The sequence below is a fragment of the Saimiri boliviensis genome, chromosome 14 (genome assembly GCF_048565385.1).
Source record: "Saimiri boliviensis isolate mSaiBol1 chromosome 14, mSaiBol1.pri, whole genome shotgun sequence".
In the NCBI taxonomy this organism is placed as follows: Eukaryota; Metazoa; Chordata; class Mammalia; order Primates; family Cebidae; genus Saimiri; species Saimiri boliviensis.
Window position 1 is genome coordinate 28541004 of NC_133462.1, and position 20320 is coordinate 28561323.

The window sequence follows — 20320 nt, forward strand, 5'->3', positions numbered from 1 at the left end:
CCCAAGGATCTGTGAAGTCCCACTGGGCGCGGGCATCCTGAAGGGCCTGGAGACCCACAGTGTGGGGTTGGGGTGTATACAAGGTCCCTCCCGCCCCCATGGTACCACTGGTCCACCCAGAGAGCTAGATGCCAACAGAATCATCAGACTAATGCAAATACAGCCAGCCATTGGGAAGATGCCGTGAGGAGGTGGCTCACTGTTCCGTAAGAACTGGGTAGGGGACAGTGAGAGGCTGAGCTTGAAAGGATGAGGTACAGGTCACATTGGGGGGTATAAGTCATGGTATTAGGTGGGGAGGAATGGGGTGAGGAGGAGCTGGAGTGAGGAGGAGCGGGGGGCCCTGGGGGACCACAAGGGGGACAGATTTGCTGGCACAGCGAAAGGGAAGGGGCCCAGAGAAGAGAAGGGAGATGGGAAGGAGCAGTGGATGCCAGGCCAGACAAATGATGGCAAGGAGGCTGGTCTTTGCCCAAAGAAATGGGCTTCTTTTGGGGGGGGTTGGGGAGGGACACAGTTTCACTCTGCTGCCCAGGCTGGAGTACAGTGGTGCAATCTCAGCTCATTGCAACCTCTGCCTCCTCAGTTCAAGAGATTCTCCTGCCTCAGCCTCCTGAGTAGCTGGGATTACAAGCACATGCCACCATACCTGGCTAATTTTTGTATTTTTGGTAGAGATGGGGTTTCGCCATGCTGGACAGGTTGGTATCGAATTCCTGGCCTCAAGTGATTTGCCTGCCTCAGCCTTCTAAAGTGCTGGGATTACAGGTGTGAGCCACTGTGCCTGACTGAAATGGGCCATTTTTAAATACAACCAGAGTGGGGCCGGGCAGCGGGTCTCATGCCTATAATCCCAACACTTAGGGAGGCTGAGGTGAGTGGATCACCTGAGGTCAGGAGTTTGAGACCAGTGTGGCCAACATGGTGAAACCCCATCTCTACTAAAAATATAAAAATTGGCTGGGTGTGGTGGTTCAAGCCTGTAATCCCAGCACTTTGGGAGGCCAAGGTGGGAGGATCACGAGGTCAGGAGTTTGAGACCAGGTTAGCCAATATGGTGAAACCCCGTGTGTGGGGGAAAAACCCAGCAGGTGCCGAGGCAAGGGTCTGAAGCCTCAGCCTATTCCCATATTAATATTGAATTAGAAAAGAATTAGAAATATAAGCACATAGTTATTCCTATAGTCATATATACTCATTTAGTTATTCACATATAATCATAAAGATATATTTACTCAATATAACCTTTTAATTTTACTAATGATTATCGGGTAATGAAGCATGGAACTGAGGTGACATTGTGAACAAAGCAATCCTAAGGCAAGATGCTCTGAGCCCTCTGTCACGCCTGCATAAGGGCTGCTGGAGGGCGCCTCGGCTGTGCAGCAGCGCCAGTGCTGGGAAAGCGCCCACTGTTTAGCCAGCTAGGGAAGGAGACGTCCAAAATGACCGAGACCTCTCCTTCCTGGGGGAGCTAGGAGAAAACTCCGCTTCTCCAAGCTCTTGTGGTAAGGCCTGACGGCTGTCAGGGAAGCCCACAGACATCCGGGGGCTTAACTGTCTCTATGTGATGCTGTGCTTCAGCGGTCACGTTCCATGTCCACTCTCATGTTCTGCCTCTGCACCTGGTTTCTCTTTTTCTCAGGAGATAAGAATTAGTAATAGATGTAGGGTTGTTGGACCCCACAGGGTTGTGGGGTATCCCTTATGCTGTGCTGAGGTATGGGATTCGAGAAGTAAAGAGACAGGACACTGAAGAACTAATGAAGAGTATCTGGACTCAGAGGGCCATGCCACCTACGAGCGGAGACAGGAGAGGCCCAAACTCGCAGAAGGGTCTGTATTTATTAGGTACAGGGAGGGGGCAGGGTCGTGAGGTCATCACCTATAGGCTTAGTGATAGGGCATACATAATCACGTGAGTCACAAGTGAGGGGGCCACCCCATTATGTCACCTGGGCGGAGAGGGGGGCTGTGCCGTGCACAGTAGTAGAGGGTTGTGTACAGGAAAGGGGTCTACCCGCATCATGTCACTGAGGCAAGGAGGTGGGCTGTGTGCAACAGGTGTCGTGTACAACACTTCTTATCTGGGGGCTGGTTAGACTTCAAAGGATTTCTAATAGAAGGATACTGTAAGCCAATGCAGTAGGAGCTGACAGACTTGTGCTCTTCTCTTAAGATATTTATGGGAGGATGATTTGAGCTAGCACAGAAGAGAGAAAAGACTGACAGGGTGTACAGCCCCAGTGACTGGTCACACCAAAGGGGTTCTTCTCCCTCGGTCACTTCCAGGATCTCAGGCCTGAGGCCGACTTTCCACAGGAACTGGATGCAAGGTACTACACCTCCTTTATCAGGAGGAGAGGCTCTTGCTTTAAGCGTGCCATACAGCGTATGCCCTTTCAGGCAGGAACGCCACTGCCTGGACCTTTGGTTCTTGTCCTGGTCTGGCTGTTTTCCCATGTACTGCTTCTGTTCTGTGACTGCTCCAGGCATTCCTCCTACTACAAACTATGGTTATATAGAAGGATTCTAGAAATCAGCACTAAATGTGTCCGTACAGCTCCAACTACAGTACCTATATGATTACGTAGAAAGATTATGTAGAACTAAGTCTGCTAGATATAAGTACTAAGTATGTTTATATACAGTAGATATAAGTAAGAAGTAAGTTATACTTAAGGCACTAATTGTGCCTGGGGTCTGCACAGTTCTCCTTCCTCAGTGACCATGGGGGTTGTCACCCACAAATAGTAACATAAATCTTAATGTCCTTGATATCTTTGACAAGTATGTGAAAAGCAGTGACGTATTAAGGTTTCTCGCTACGGCTACTTGAAAGTCCTGGGCCCCTATCTCCAAGACATGTGATTGACCTGACCCTATCACGGACCACCAATGATTCAGCCTACCTGCCCTGCCCCCTGCTTTGTACTCAATAAAAATCAGAGTGTCTAGGCACTCGGGGCCACTTCCGGACTCTGCGCTTTGGCTGGCAGTGGACCCCTGGGCCCAAACTCTGTTTTCTCTTTTTCGGTGTTTTGTGTCTTTTAGTTCCAGAGTTTTTCATCTCCACACCTGTAGAGAGGGGCTCACAGGACCCTGTAGGGCTGGACCTTACACCCATGTGTACTTAAAAATACAAAAATTTAGCCAGGCATGGTGGCAGGCGCCTTTAATCTCAGCTACACAGGAGGCTGAGGCAGGAGAATCGCTGGAACTCAGGAGGTGGAGGTTGCAGTGAGCCATGACTGTGCCACGGCACTCCAGACAGGGTGACAGAGCAAGTCTCTGTCTGAAAAAGTAAAAAATAAAAATGGGACCAGAGTGAAAGTGGCTCCTGCAGAAACGCAGGATAGATATGGTAGAGGCTGGAGAAGGGAAGGGATGTGGGGGCACTTCTAAGGTGTAACACGCAGCCAAGGTCAGACTGAGCAGGGCTGCCCCCACCTCCGGAGTTTGCTCAGCTCAGGGGGTGGCCCGGGGTGAAGGGCTGGGCCTGAGTCTGTCCACACCTGGCCTGAATCCCAGCTCTGCCCTGACTGAGCTCAGGCAGTGGGTGACCTCTTGGGTCTCCTAGATCTCATCTTTGAAATGGCAAGGCGCCAGCTCTCAGATCCTGTCCCGCGTGTCCTGGGCTCCCCAGCAGACTTGCACCCCCAATACCATTCCACAGAACACAGCCTCCTTTTCCTCAATGCCCCCAGGGTCCCCTCTACCAGCCCAGCCCTCCCGTCCCCAAAGGGACAGATAGTACAGCGATTTTGTTTCTGAGGCTGAACTTCGCCATGGGGTTTGGTCTTCTAGCTTCTCGGAGGCCTGTCTCTGGGGACCGCTGCCTTTTCTGGGACATACAGCAAGGTTGCAGACGTCTGGTTCCATGGGTTTTGAGAAACGTGGGTGCTTGGCGGTGATCCCAGCAGCAGTCCAAGGCCTTACCAGCTCCGGGCCAGTTTCTTCTCTGTGTATCAATTGGACCAGCTGCTCCCCTCTGGAATGGGCCTCTGTGGGCAAATGGAATATTCCATGGAGAGTGCCTCCCTGCGCCCTGCTGGAGACACGGTTCCTCCACTTCCTCCATTGGGTGGTTACCTCCTATCAGTTTGTGATTTTGTTTGTTTGAGATGCAGTCTTGCTCTGTTCCCCATGCTGGAGTGCGGTGATGCAATTTTGGCTCACTGCAACCTCTGCGTCCCATGTTCAAGTGATTCTCCTGCCTTAGCCTTCCCAGTAGCTGGGATTACAGGCACACACCACCCTGCCTGGCTAATTTCTATATTTTTAGCAGAGATGGAGTTTCTCCACATTGCCCAGACTGGTCTTGAACTCCTGAGGCTCAGGTGATCTGCCTACCTCAGCCTCCCACAGTGTTGGGATTATAGGGCTGAGCCAGCGGGCCCAGCCAAGTTCTTAATGTCAACTCTGTGTTGTTTGTTTGAGATAGGATCTTACTCTGCCACCAGACTGAAGTGCAGGTGCATGATCACAGCTCACTGCAGCCATGACGTCTTGGGCTCAGGTGATCCTCCCACCTCAGCCTCCTGAGTAGCTGAGACCACAGGTGTGTGCTACCACACCAGCTAATTTTTTATTTTTTGCAAAGACAAGGTCTTGCTATGTTACCAAGGCTGTTCTCAAACTCCTGGGCTTGAGCAATCCTCCCCTATTGGCCTCCCAGAGTACTGGGATCTCTGGTGTGAGCCACTGTGCCCAGCCAATGCCAGATCTTAGGAACACATGCCCATAAACTGCACCTCTCAAAGTGGCCACCAGTGGCACCTGGAGGATGTGTGTTGGGGCCACTTCACATGCTCTGGAGGCTGCTGCCTCTGGCTGACACTTCCGGCTCCTCTTTAATGAACACAAACACCTTATTATCCAAAGAGCTGGGAGCAGGCATCACTGAGGGGTTGAAGTTTCAAGATTCACCCTGTGGGGAGATCCTACAAAAACGAAGGCAGCCGACAGAAAGTGGGCAATCCCCAAATGGGATGTACATTGGCCGTAAACACCACAGGAAGAGGCTCAGCCTTTTTTTTTTTTTTTTTTTCCCAAGACAGCATCTCACTCTGTGGCTCAGGCTGGAGTGCAGTGGTGTAATCTCGGCTCACTGCAATCTCCACCTCCCAGGTTCAAGCGATTCTCATGCTTCAACCTCTTGAGGAGCTGCGAATACAGGCACGTGCTACCACACTTTGCTAATTTTTGTATTTTTAGCAGAGACCGGGTTTCACCACGTTGGCCAGGCTGGTCTCGAACTCCTGGTCTCAAATGGTCCGCCCGCCTCAGCCTCCCAAAATGCTGGGATTACAGGCGTGAGCCATCGCACCCGACCAAGGCTCAGCTTCTTAACCCAAGAAAAGAGACTGCAGAGTCGGTCCCTTCCACTGCGGAGCTGGCCAGGCGGACCAAGAGCGACGCTGTCGGGGCCTGCCAGCACAGAGGAGAATGGGCGTGTACGTGTGTGTGACGCCCAGCGAGTGACCAGCACCGCCGCATTTCTGTGTGTGGTTTGGCGGCCACTGCTGCCTCAAGCTTGTCCACGTGGGAGGACCCATGCTGCAGACCCCCTCCTCTCTGGCGTGCAGAGGAACAGCCGTGTCCAGGGTTCTTCCAGCTCTGTTGGGACCTTCACTCAACTTCAAGGCACATGCCTGCCCTGTGCCTCAGTCACCCGGTGGTGACTCCAGTGAATAAGTCCTCCCACCTGCCTGCTGCTCTGAGGTGTCACCTGGAATCCGGGGAAAGGTCAGGAGGCCCGGAAGATGACGCCACCTCAGTCTTTGATCCCGTGGACTTTGAAAATTGCCTGTGTGGGTGGCCTGAGTTGGGTCCTGGGAGTGCAATCAGTTTCTGTGTGGGTCTGAGTTGGTCTGTGTTTTGAGTTCAGGACTTGGAGGCCAGTGAAGGTTCTGGTTTCTACAGTGAACAACAGGGCTGATGCGATTGCTCTGAGAGAGTATCTTTTCTTCAGTGGAACTGTGGGCTTGAGGTGAACTTGGAAACACAGGGTGAAGCCCAAGCAGGCCCACCCCCTTTGGCTCTCAGCATTTGGCTAATACTTTTATACTTTTTTTTTTTTTTTTGAGACAGGGTCTTACCCTGTCACTCAGGCTGGAGTGCAGTGGCACGATCTCAGCTCACTGCAACCTACACCTCCTGGGTTCAAGTGATTCAATTGCCTCAGCCTCCCAAGTAGCTGGGATTACAGGTGTGCACCACCACACCTGGCAAGTTTTTGTATTTTTATTAAGTACAGGGTTTCACCATGTTGCCCAGGCTGGTCTCAAACTCTTGGTGTCATGTGATCCTCCCACCTCAGCCTCCCAAAGTGCTGAGATTACAGGCATGAGCCACCGCACCTGGCCTTGGCTAATTTCTTAGTGTTCGAAAATCTGACGGAGAAAAGGGGTTTCCAGGACACATTTGACACTTCAGGCTTCCCACTCAATGCTTGGCGCTGGGTGAGGTTTGGGTCTCTTACCAGGTGGCTGGGCTGGCTGGATTCCCATCACAAGCAGGGCTTTTGGTGGAATAGAGGGTAGCTGGCGTCCTCCGCTCACCACCTTACAGTGTCTAGGGCCGTGGGAGCAGAGAAGCCCCCACTGCTGCTCTGCCCTCAGCCCAGGTGAGCAAGGGTACCAAAATGCACATCCTAGGTGCAGGGTGATTGTGACCGGGCACATGAAGCACAGGAGAGGGAGCCCTGAGACTGGGGGGAGAGGGTGGGGAGGCTGGAGCCCCAGGAGAACACCCATCCTGAGAGGCCAGGTACTTGCCTTTGATGAGACAGACGAGGACAGGACAGCCTCGGCATCCTCACGCAGTCGCACTGGGCCTTCCTTCACACCATTACCCATACCAGGCCTGCTCGGGACAGTGGGAGACTCAGTCCTGGAGAAGTAAGCAGGGCTGTTAAGATATGGCGAGACCCTGAGAGATGGCGGGTGTCCCCACCAGCCTTTTCCTGTCCTGGTTGTTGCCCATGCTTGTCGCGAACTCCTGGGCTAAATCGATCCTCCCGCCTCAGCCTCTCAAAGTGCTGGATTACAGGCATGGCCACTATGCCTGGTTAGCTCCCATGCTCTAAAATCATCCAGTAAATGAAAACGCATTACTGCAAAATGACGCAAAGGGTGCAGAGGCCCCAGGGCAGGCATCAGTGCTGCTGAGTGATGCTGTACAAAGTGTCCCCGGGATACTGCTGCACATGCCTCCACTGATTATTACCCAAAGATAATGGATAATAGTGAAGATGGGCACATGGGCGCTGGCTCTGGGAGAAACAGCTGCTTTGAAGATGGAGCTGGAGAGAAAGGATGAGCCTGGAGCCTGTGGAGGTGCCAGCCAAGGAGGGCATGCTCAGAAACAGAAACCAAAGCAGATGAGTGTGGTGAGGGGGTCACAGGCACCCACTGAAAGAGCCCCTGATGGCCAAATCTGGAACAGTTTGAGTGGAAATGGGGAAAAAAAATAAAGCAGTCATGGATGAAAGTCTGAACTATAAAATAACTAACCACGAGTCCATATGATACTTTTTTTTTTTTTTTTTTTTTTTGAGACGGAGTTTCGCTCCTGTTACCCAGGCTGGAGTGCAATGGCGCGATCTCGGCGCACCGCAACCTCCGCCTCCTGGGCTCAGGCAATTCTCCTGCCTCAGCCTCCTAAGTAGCTGGGATTACAGGCACGCGCCACCACGCCCAGCTAGTTTTTTGTATTTTTAGTAGAGACGGGGTTTCACCATGTTGACCAGGATGGTCTCGATCTCTCGACCTCATGATCCACCCGCCTCGACCTCCCAAAGTGCTGGGATTACAGGCTTGAGCCACCGCGCCCGGGGTCATATGATACTTTTTAAACGACAGAATAAGTATAAGGCTGAGCACAGTGGCTCACGCGTATAATCCCAGCACTTTGAGAGGCTGAGATGGGCAGATTACCAGAGGTTAGGAGTTCGAGACCAGCCTGGCCAATATGGTGAAACCCTGTCTCTACTAAAAATACAAAAATTAGCAGGGCCTCGTGGCACACACCTTTACAGGCAGCGAGATTCTCCCTGCCACTGGGTGATAGAGCGAGACTCTCCCTCAAAAATCCATACATACGTACATACATACATGCATACATACATACATGGCATGCTAAAACAAACAAAGCCTGGAGAAAACCCGCAGTTTCTGGGGCATGGCAAGTGCACATGTTGGTTGTCTATAGCTGTAAGAGTGGCCCAGTCATCTGGCTCCTCTCGGTGCAGGACCTCCAAAGCACATGGTCCCAAGGGGCACTGCGGAGGGTGCCTCCGAGCCAGCATGGCTGCACCCAGCGGCTGCATGCAGAGAGGCAGGGCAGGGTGCCAGCAGCTCCGATTTTCAGGGAGCCCATTACCCTTCTTAGCAGAGTGTACCCTGATCCTGCTCCCTCCCCTCCCCTCCCGTCTCCTGGAAGCAGGGTGTCTGGGGCCATGCTTAGGCAAAGGCCTTCCTTCCTCCAGGGCCTGTCTCTGCCTCTGCAGGTATGGGTGAGAACGGGGAGAAGCCGCAGGTATCCACACAACAGAATAGTGGCTATTGGCCGGGTGTGGTGGCTCACACCTATAATCCTAACACTTTGGGAGGCCAAAGCAGGCCTCACGGAAGTTCGAGACCAGCCTGGGTAAAATGGCAGAAGCTTGTCTCTACTAAAAACACAAAAATCAGCTGGGCATGGTGGTAGGCACCTGTAATCCCAGCTACTCAGGAAGCTGAGGCAGGAGAATCACTTGAACCCAGGAGGGGGAGGCATTCCAGCCTGGGTGACAGAATGAGATTCCTTCTCCCAAAAGCAAATAAACAAAAAGAAAAAACCGTGGCCATTGTTCAGAGATCCCCTTGCCCCGTGCTCTGGAATCCTCCCAGCCTTACCTGAGGAGTCTCAGTTCAGCTTTACAGCTGGGGAAGCTGAGGCAGTTTGGGTGTTTGCCTGAGGCCACAGCCACCACTAGTGCTGGCCTAGCTGGGCTGAGGACAATGGTGACAATCAGTGCCACTAATGACTGGGGGCACTGTGGTTCCTCTTTAGCCCCCGGGGTAAGGTGCTGTTTCCCTACTCTGCAGATGAGACCCAGGGAAGTTTGGCCAAGTCCAAGGACAGAGGGAACTCAGGCCCCGGTGTAGGACTCCAAAGCCACAGCCGGGTCCTTCTCCATGGAGCCTGGCCCCCAGCCACCACAGTGAGTCTCAGCACGATCTCATCAAGCACTCTAGAGGACCATGTACCCCCTCCTTTTTTTTTTTTTTTTTTAAGATGGGGTCTTGCTATATTGCCCAGGCTGGTCTAGGACTCCTGGGCTCAAGTGATCCTCCCAGCTTACTTCCCCTCCCCAGTAGCTGGGATTATAGGTGCGAACAACCTTGCCCTGCCCATGTGCCCTTACTCAAGACTTTACTTAACCTAAAGGAACAGCCAGTTCCAGAGGCATAGGAGGGCAACTTCCCCCAGGTGACCAGCACCTGGAGCTCTTGCGTAAGGTGGGTTCAGCCAGGCGCCTCTGTCAAGTGGGTATTCCCCATCCCCTACTCTATTCTAAGGAGGCAGCCCAGCCTGATGGGATGGGATGGGTTAAGCCCCACCTCCTGGAGGGCGAGCATTGATGGATAGGACTTGTCATTATTCCACAGGGAGGGCAGTCTCTCCTCCCTCGTTTATTTTTCAGTCATTGATTCTTGTCTGTGTGGCCCTGTGGATACTCACTTTGCAATCTCCATTAAACCCAAATGCTCTGTTACCCTCGGGGCATGTGATGCTATACATCCACCTCCGTAGGCGAAGAAGCGGGTCTGGGGAGGGAGGGTGGGTGGAGATTTCACTATGACAAAGAGGTTGCCCCGAAGACTCAGGTGGCTGGAGAAGCTGAACTGGACATACCTATGTCCATGCATCTGTGGGCCCCAGACCTGACTGTGCAGATGCAGAGGGGAGGCAGGGCCTGCGGTGGATGTGGGGAGGGAGATAGTGTGTGCAGGGCTCCGGAGGTGCTTGCAGCGGCCTCCTGGGGTGCTGGGGTACAGGCAGGTGTATGCAGGGGCTGGGCATGCTGGGGTGGCAGGGTGTGGGCAGGTGTGTGCAGGGCCCCAGAGGTGTATTTAGAAGCAGATGGGTGCAGGAGGTGCATGCTGGGGCAGTAGGGTGCAGGTATTGTCACTACACACTTCTTTGAGTCTTTACATCTCCTCCTACTGCATTTTAAAGCATTTTTGTAGCAAGTAGTTTGACCTAATAAAACATTTTCATAGCAAACAAAAAAAAAAGAGTGAGGTACTCTTCACTTTTTCTGGGGCTCTCTACCTCTTGCTCAGGCTGCACCTCTGCTGTGTCCTCACTGCTCCCATGACTTCCCTCTACAACACTCATTCACTGAGCTGGCCTGGCCTGGTGCCTGTGCAGTGAGTGACGAGGCGTTTGCCAATTCATGCCTTCGCCTGGAGGAAGGAGGAACCCTGGAAGAGGCTGAATAACGAGACTGGGCAGGGCGGGGCAGGAGGCCAGAGAGCCGAGGCTGGAGGTCCTGAAACCCTCATCCTGACATTTGAGGTGACTGTCCTGGAAAGGGAACCTTAAGGACCACCATCATGGGCTGTGTTGGGCTGAATACTGGCCCTCAAAGATGTCCGCACCCTAAACCCTAGATGCCGTGAATATGCGACCTTACATGGCAAAAGGTACTTTTTAGATGTGACAAAATTGAGGGTCTTGAGACGAGGGAGACTGTCCTGGATTATCTGGATGAACCCAGTGTAATCGCCAGGGTCCCCATGATGGGGAGGCAGGAGAGGCCAGGTGCAGTGGCTCACACCTTGTAATCCCAGCCCTTTGGGAGGTGGGAAGATCGCTTGAGGCCAGGTGAGACGAGCCTGGGTAACAGCAAGATCCCATTTGTACAAAAAATTTAAAAATTAGCTGGACGTGGCCAGTCATGATGGCTCACGCCTGTAATCCCAGACTTTGGGAGGCTGAGGCAGGCGGATCACCTGAGGTCAAGAGTTCGTGACCAACCTGGCCAATATGGTGAAACCCCGTCTCTACTAAAAATACAAAAAAAAAAGAAAAAAAAATTAGCTGGGCATGGTGGCACACGCCTGTAGTCCCAGCTACTCAGGGAGGCTGAGGCAGGAGAATTGCTTCAACCCAGGAGGCGGAGGTTGCAGTGAGCCAAGATTGAGACCCTGCCCTCCAGCCTGGTGACAGAGGGAAACTCCATTTCAAAAACAAAAAAATCAGCGGGGTGTGGTGGCACGTGCGTGTAGTCCCAGCTACTTGGGAGGCCAAGATGGGAGGATGGCTTGAGCCCAGGAGTTGGAGGCTGCAGTGAGGTGTGATCATACCGCTACACCTCAGCCTGGGTGACACAGCAAGACCCTTTCTCGAAAAAAAAAAAAAAAAAATGCCAAGTGCAGTGGTTCATGCCTATAATTCCAGCACTTTGGGAGGCTGAGGCAGGTCGATCAGTTAAGGTCAGGCATTTGAGACCAGCCTAGCCAACATGGGAAAAACCCTGTCTCTATCAAAAAAATACAAAAATTAGCCAGGTGTGGTGGTGCGTTCCTATAGTCCCAGCTACTTGGGTGGCTGAGGCATGAGAAATTGCTTGAACCTGGGAGGGGGAGGTTGTGCCACCATACTCCAGCCTGAGTGACGGAGCAAGACTCTGCCTCAGAAAAAAGAAAGAGAAAAGACAGAGGCAGGAGAGTTGGAGGCGATGTGAGTGCGCTCTGCTGCTGGCTTTTGAGGTGGAGGGAGGGGTCCTAGGGGGATAGAAGCTGGGAAAGGCAAAGGCACACATTCTCTTCTGGAGCCTCCAGAGGAAACCCAGCCCTGCACTCCCATTTTAGACTCCCGATGTCCAGAACCAAAAGATGATAAACATGTTGCTATATGCCTCACGTTTGTGGAGGTTTGTTATGCCGGCAACAGGAAGTGAACACAGGCTGTCGCAAGGAAAGAGGAGCAACTGGCCCAGTGGCCAGGTGAGTGACAGGAGATGGATATCAGGCTGACATCCAATAACCAGACTCTAGAACTGCCAGCCCTTGAGGGTGATCTCTCCCATGGCAACATGTACCCAGACTTGCAACCAGTGGCCAGGTGATCAGGCCGGCCTCCCTGAGGGGCAGAGCCCAAGGCATGGCAGAGCAGCAGTCCAGGCACAAAACGCAAAGGCCCTGGGGCTAGTGAGAGAGGGAGTGGGTCTCCAGGGACGGAGGGTCACTCAGCTGAAGGAGGGAAGAGAACAGCAAGGCAGGGAGGCCAGCGAATACCTCGGGACCACTTGGGTGACAGCGTGGGGCCTGGATGGTGGGCTTCGGTGGAGCGAGGTGGCAGGCATCTCAGGAGCCTGTCCAGGTTCTGCCTGAGACCCAGAGATGGTGAGGCCATTTCCCGGGACAGGGAGGCTTGGATGGGTTGGGGTAGGAAGCCCCAGTTCCCATGGCCCCCATCCTCAGTGGCATTCTTGTCTATGTCACTATAAGGGATAGGTGGTTTTCACCCATCAGCCCCCACCTCAGCTTCCAAAGTGAGAAGAGGTCATCAGAACTAGTGGTACCACCTGAGTGTCTCATGACACTGCCAGGGACACTATGAGGACAAGACATGAAATATGCCTTCATTTATTTAAAAACAGAGAAGCCAGCTGGTGCTGGAAACAGCTTATTTCCAGGTTCTGTTGCTGGGGTATCACTTCCTCTCCTCATCATCCCCTGCCAGGCTGGTCATACCGGTCGTCCCTCTGGCTTCTTATGGGTCCAGTGCTAGAAAGTCACCCCAGGGCCACTTGGGACATCCTACAGAAATGTGCCCCAATGACAAGTCTTCGGAGAGAGAATTTCTCCCTCCCTCACTTCCTCTCTCTCTTTTCTTTCTTTCCTTCCTTCCTTTCTTTTCTTTTCTTTTCTTTTTTTTTTTTTTGAGACCAAGTTTCGATCTTGTTGCCCAGGCTGGAGTTCAGTGGTGCAATCTCAGCTCACTGCGACCTCCACCTCCCGGATTCAAGCCATTCTCCTGCCTCAGCCTCCCAAGTAGCTGGGATTACAGGTCTCAGACTAAGCTGATGCAATCTGCCCACCTCGGCCTTGCAAAGTGCTGGGATTACAGGATGCATCACCATGCCCAGCCTTAATTTCTTCATTTTGTTGTAGAGATGGGGTCTTGCTATATTGCCCAGGCTGGTCTCGAACTCCAGGCTTCAAGCAATCCTCCCACCTCAGCCTCCCAAAGTGTTGGGATTACAGGTGTGAGCCCCACACCTGGCTTGGGAAGGACCTATTTCATCAGCAGAACCCTGTGTCCCTGAGCCTAGTCCAAAGGAAGGAAGAGGATGCTGTACTTATGGGTGAGACCCCCTCCTCTTCCCTCCTTCCCTTCCGGTTTCCTTTCTCACCGGTCCAATGGATGCGGGGGTGGGGCTGTTCTCATCCCTAAAACGTCACTCCTGGGGCATAAGCAGTGACCCTTCACCCTCAGTCACCTGCTGAGGAAGCATTTCTCTTTGTAAGCTTGAAGGCAGGTTCAAGCCCGCTCTGTTTTTCACCAGGTGAGCACTCTCAGGCAGGTGTCCCAGCTCCCTGGACCTCGGCTTCCTTGTCTGAGTGTTGGTCTCACCATCCCACCCAAGCGCCGGATGACGAGCCTACACACGCGGAACACGCTTTCTCCTCCTGACTCCCATCCTGCCAAGCATCTGGCTAAAACCTGCCAGGCAAGCACTTGGAGAAACTGGCGCCTTTGTATGCTGGGAATGTCAGATGGGGCAGCCCTTGTGGAAATCAGCCTGGAGGTTCCTTCACAAGTTACACAGGGAGCTACCATTATGGCCCAGCAATTCCACTCCCAGGCACAGAACCAAAAGGTCCACACAAAATAACTGTACGTGGGGCTGGTCATGGTGACTCACACTTATAATCCCAGCATTTTGGGAGGCTAAAGCAGGAGGATGCTCGAGCCTAGGAGTTCAAGACCAGACTAGGTAACATAGTGAGACCCCAACACAACTGAAATAATAACAACAAAACTAAATAACAACACCACCACCACAACTGAAATAATAACAACAACAAAATGCTCCTGGCAGCAAGGTTCACAACAGCCAAAAAGTGGAAGTAACCCAACTGCTTGTCAACAGATGCATGGATATACAAAATGTTCACACAATGTAATACTACTCAGCCATAAAAAGGAATGAGGTACTGATCCATGCTACAACATAGATGAACCTCAAAAACACAATACTGAGTAGAGAGGCCAGACAGTGTGAGATTCCATTGATATGAAATGCCCAGAACAGGCAAATTCATAGAGAACGGAAGCAGATTGCTGGTTGCCAGGGAGTGGAGGGTTGTGGAATGGGGATGGGATTTCCTTTTGGGGGTGATGAAAATGTTCTGAAATTGGCCAGGCGTGCTGGCTCACGCCTACGAACCCAGAACTTTTAGGAGGCCGAGGCAGGCAGATCACTTGAGGTCATGAGTTCAAGACCAGCCTGGCCAACATGGTGAGACCCACCCACCCCCAATCTATACTAAAAATACAAAAATTAGCTGCGTGTGATGGCGTGCGCCTGTAATCCCGGCTAGTCGGGAGGCTGATGCAGGAGAATCACCTGAACCCAGGAGATGGAGGTTGCAGTGAGCCGAGATCACGCCACTGCACTCCAGCCTAGGCAACAGAGCAATCCTCTGTTTTAAAAAGAAAAAAGAAAAGAAAATGTTCTGAAATCAGATCAAGGCAGTGGTGGCACAACGCTGTGATTGTACTATATACCACTGAATTGTTCACTTTAAAAGGCTAACAATGGCAACTTTTAAGCTATGTGCACTGTGACACACGTACAAAAACCTGCCCAGGTCCCCCCCAGCCCTGGGAGGCCCTTCTCTGCTCCGGCAGGATCACAGGGTGGTAGGAGCCTGGCTACACCCTGGGCTGACTCAGGCGATGTTCATGACCTTGCATCTCCCTTTCCTTACGGATCCTTCCCTCCCTACTAGGTTACTTGGAATCAGATTAGCTGCTGGACATTCCTATGTCACTCCCTGCATGTACGTGCACTGCATGCTCCCCGTGTACATGCTCTGGGGAGGCACACCCTCACGGGCTCAACCGCTACTGCAAATGATGCAGACGTGGATGACCATGTGCAGAGTCTATGGGGAGGAGGGACATGGGGTGGGAGAAGGGGGTCTGTCCTGGCATCTGGAAGAAAAGGTGTACACCAGGGAGAGAGAACAGCAAGAAGGAAGAACCCCCAGGCTGGAGCGAACTCAGGCTGACCAGGGAAACAAACAGGCTGAGGCTGCAGCAGGCACAGACACCTTCATGCTGAATGCCACTGGGCCATTGCAGGCTGTGCTTGTAGGAAGATACAAAGTGCCCCCACTGCCCTATGCCAGCTGGGTCTCCCACCTCCAGACCTCTCCTTCTGCCCAGTGCAGCCAAGATTCCTGCAAGCCATGCCTGCCATAGAGGCCTCTCCCCCCAGCCTCCCCATATACAGCCCTGGACCTTGAAGACCTGCCCAGCAGCATATGATGGCAATGATGAGCACACTGTGGACACAGCCCTGAAGACCACCCACAGGAGAAGGGGAACACACGTGTGGTATATCCCATGATGGGACGCTATATAATACCAAAGGACACACTGCTACATGTGACAATATGGCTGGATCGCACAGACACACCAGTGAAAGGCAGATGCCAGACACAAAAGGTTGGGTATCGAATGACTTTTTTTTTTTTTTTGAGTCAAGGTCTCCCTCTATCACCCAGGCTGGGGTGCGATGGCACAATCTTGGCTCACTGCAACCTTTACCTCCCAGGTTCAAGAGATTCTCTTGCCTCAGCCTCCCGAGTAGGTGAGATTACAGACATGTACCACCACACCCGGCTAATTTTTCGTATTTAGTAGAGATGGGGTTTCACCATGGTGGCCAGGCTGGTCTTGAACTCCTGACCTCAGGTGATCCGCCCAGCTCGGCCTCCCAAAGTGCTGAGATTACAGGTATGAGCCACCATGCCCAGCTGCATACTGAATGATTCTGTCCACATAACAATCAAGCACAGCGAACAAAATGTTTTACACACATCCAAATACCTATACTTGCCGCCACATGGATGAGCCCTGAGGATGTCATGCTGAGTGAAATGAGCCAGTCACAAAAGGACAAATGCTGTATTAATCCACTTATACGTGGTCCCTAGAGTCGTCACATTCATAGAGACGGAAAGTGGAATGGCAGGTGCCAGCGGCTAGGGCGGGGCGGGGCGGGGGGGAGAGTTAGTGTTTAATTGGGACAGAGTTTCAGTTTTACAGGATGAAATGAGTTGTGGAGGCGGATGGTGGTAATGGCTGCACAACAGTGTGAACATACCTGATGCCGCTGAACTGAACACTTAAAAATGGCTACAATGTAAGTTTTAGCCATTTTAAAGTACTGTGTATTTTACCACTTTATTTATTTATTTATTTATTTATTTTTGAGACAGTGTCTTGCTCTGTCACCCAGGCTGGAGTGCAGTGGCACGATCATGGCTCACTACAGCCTCCAACTCCCTGGCTCAAATTATCCTCCTACCTCGGCCTCCTGAGTAGCTGGGACTGCAGGCGTGGGTCACCAGGCCCAGCTAAATTTTAAATTTTTTGAAGAGATGGGATCTCACTATGTTGCCTAGGCTAGTCTTGAACTCCTGGGCTCAAGCCAAGCCATCCTCCAGCCTCTGCCTTCCCAAAGTGCTGGAATTACATACATGAGCCATTGCGCCCAGCCTACCGCAATTTTTAAGAAATGCTAAGTACAAAACACATCTCTGGTGATAAAGATTAGAACAGTGGTTACCTCTAGGGGGCATATCAGGGAGGGGGCACAAAGGAGCCAGCTGGAGGCTCAAAAACTGTCTTGATCTGGTTCCAAGGATGAATAGATATGTTAAAATTAACTGAGCTATATATACGCTTAGGATTTATGCGCTTTACTCTATGTAAGCTATTTCTCAATTTAAAATGTTTAAACAGTGAAAACAAAACACCTCTGCCACAGCCCCTCCCAGGCCAATAGACACCAAGCCTGGGAGTCAAGGGCATGCAATCTGTAATTCCCAGGGGACTTGAATGGGCTTCGGGGGTGGATGTGTTCAGCTTGCTCTTTCCCACTTTCTTCCCATCTATGGAGAACACCTATTTTGTTTTGTTTCACTGTCGCCCAGGCCGGAGTGCAGTGGCATGATCTCAGCTCTCTGCAACCTCCGCCTCCTGGGTCCAAGCGATTCTCGTGCCTCAGCCTCCCCAGTAGCTGGGATTACAGGCTGGCCAATTTTTTTTTTTTTTTTTTTTTTTTAATAGAGATGGGGTTTCACCATGTTGAGCAGGCTGGTCTCAAATTCCTGACCTCAAGGGATCTACCCACCTCAGCCTCCCAAAGTGCTGGGATTACAGGCGTGATTCACCGCACCTGGCCGAGAACACCTGTTGAAGATTTTAGCAGTGACGAAAAGCCTGGAGGAAGCACTGAAGCTCTACAGTTGGTCCACGTGCACGGTGGCCATCCCTACTGAGGACAGCATTCTGGGAAACCACTCGCTCTGCTCTCCAACACTATCCTCCCCTTGACCCCAGGGTGACCCAGGTGACCATGATCAGGTAATGAGACTTCAGACTCCCTTAGGTTCAGGGTGCTGGCCCCAAAGACTGAGACCTGGGACTTTTAAGGGAATCATCGGGCCGGAGAAGTCCTCTTTCTTCAGGGGAGAGGAAGCCAGTAGGGCGTGAGGCTGCAGGGCATCGTTGGCACAGAGTTAGGGGGGCAGAGCAGGGCCAGGAGGCAGAGGAGGATACCTGCAGACTAGGGGGATCTGGAACCCAGTGATGCAAAAGCACATGGACTTTGCTGTCATGGAGCCCGGGAAGCACCCTATCCGGTTCAGTCAGCGTGGATGGCTTTCTGTCACTTGCAGCTGCCACAGTCCTGACTCATATGCTGTGCTGGGGTAGATACCTCATTCTCCCCTGGCCCTGCACAGTGTTTACAACCACAGATGGCAGTGTCCTGTGGCTCCAGGTGGCCCAGCCTTGCTGCGTTCACTCTAGGTACCTTTGGCAAGTACCTAGGACGTCAGTGCTTTCTAAAGTGGGATTCAGGTGTCCCCGCTAGGGTGACAACCAGTGGCCAGGCACAGGGGGCCAGCCCCAAATAACACACATGTATCTTTTCCCATGCTGTTTCTGGTCAGGCAGTCTTTCCATTCATCAAACAAAAAACAAAGCTTGGTGGGGAATGAGGGGCTGAGGTGGGAAATGACTTACTAAACAGCATTATTCAGGAAACGTGAACCTGGAGCATGGGCTCTTCGATAACTTGTGATCACACCAACTCCGGCACAGAACCTTCAGAGCACGGGAACACTGGTGCCAAGCAAGGTGGCAGTTGCTTGGGAGAGGGCAGGACAAGCTGCTTCCTTTTTGTTTGTTTTGAGACAGGATCTCACTCTGTCACCCAGGCTAGAATGCAGTGGTACAATCATATCTCACTGCAGCCTCCATCTTTAAGGCTCAAGTGATCCTCCCACCTTAGCCTCTGAATAGCTAGAACTATTACAGGTATACACTATCATGGCCGGGTAATTTTAAAATTATTTTTAGTAGAGACGTGATCTTGCTATGTTGCCCAGGCTGGTCTCAAACTCCTGGCCTCAAGCAATCGGCCTGCCTGTGCCTCCCAAAGTGTTGGGATTACAGGTGTGAGCCACTGCACCCAGCCACAAGGCTGCTTCTTGTTTTGAATCAGGCAATTTCAAGCCCAAGCATCCTATAAGCCCCATGTACAAGGGCTATCCTCATACACACACACACTCACACTCGCTCACACACATACACACATATATACACATACACACATATATGCACATACACTCATACACACACACACACACACACACACACACACACACTCACAGTCACAGGCACATGTGCCTGACTCCCTTAAGCCTGTCTCATAGCTTCCTGACCAGCCATAAGACAGGCCCACCGTTTATGCTGTTACCTGGTGGGGACCCCCATACGACTGCCAGCTCCACCCTTTGGGACTCAGGAAATGTTTGTACAAACGTGGGGGGTGCAGTTTCTCTGTGGATGGAGTATGTTACAAGCGACCGTGAAACCGATCCTGTAATCTCTCAGTAAACAGAGCCAATTAACATCCTATCTGCCAGTCGATAAGGGCTGTTTTCTTTTCTAGTTAATAGGCATTAACTCTGCCTTAGGGATCCGGGCACACCTTACATAATGGCTGCTCCCTGTTAACCCTGACCTGTGGGCTGCCTCACAGATGGGGAGTTTCTTCCTGCTGCATTCGCTCCTGGGTGCTTTTCAGACAATCTCTGGTTATGGCAACCCTTGCTGCAGTCTCTATGGGTGAAACACCCTGAAAGATCCAGGAAATGCTATGGTCAATCAGTATCCTCTGTTCTGGCAGAGAGTGCTACTCACATCTGTCACCAAAGCCCGTTAGATGTGATCTAAAACAATCCAAGGTACTGGATGGTACTCACATCCCTTCACTAAGAGGGTGTACTTCAGTCACTGTCCTCATCTCAAAAGCCTTGTTTGGTTGGGCGCGGTGGCTCACACCTGTAATCCCAGCATTTTGGGAGGCCAAGGTGGACGGTTCACTTGAGGCCAGGAGTTCAAGACCAGCCTAGCCAACATGGTGAAACCTTATCTCTACAAAAATACAAAAATTAGCTGGGCACAGTGGCTCATGCCTGTAATTCAAGCAGTTTGGGAGGCCAAGGCAGGCAGATCATTTAAGGTCAGGAGTTCAAAACCAGCCTGGCCAACCTGGTGAAACTCCATCTCCACTAAAAATATAAAAATTAGCCAGTATGTTGGTGGGCACCTATAATCCCAGCTACTTGGGGGGCTGGGGCAGGATAATTGCTTGAACCTGGGAGGCGGAGGTTGCAGTGAGCCAAGATCGCCCACTGCTCTCTAGCCTGGGTGATAAAGGCTTAATCTAAAAATAAATAAATAAATAAATGGCCCTATGTTCCTACCACACGGAACCCGGCGCAGCAATCCACACTTGGTTGGCCTTCAACAACTATTTGCTGGACAAGTGAATTAATTCCCTGGACATGCCAAGTTTGGCTTGGCCGGTCTCCAATGCCAGCAAACTCCTCTGCATCCTTCAAAACTCCTAAATGTCCTGGCCTCACTGCCCCCAAAGTTAGCTGCTCTGCCTTGTACTGAGCTGTCTGTGGTTCTCTCCTGCACTTGAGGGGCCACTCTCCACTTGCCT

General features: G+C 51.9%; 1 protein-coding gene across 1 annotated transcript in view; it reads right to left on the reverse strand.

The window, feature by feature from the left end:
* SLC25A42 (solute carrier family 25 member 42) overlaps nt 1–20320 on the reverse strand; it is a 40344-nt gene that overhangs the window by 11270 nt on the left and 8754 nt on the right. The window contains exon 2 of the mRNA XM_039466497.2: nt 6780–6894. Coding sequence (XP_039322431.1) covers nt 6780–6860 — 81 coding nt within the window. The 5' untranslated portion in view covers nt 6861–6894. The remainder of the gene's footprint in view (nt 1–6779; nt 6895–20320) is intronic.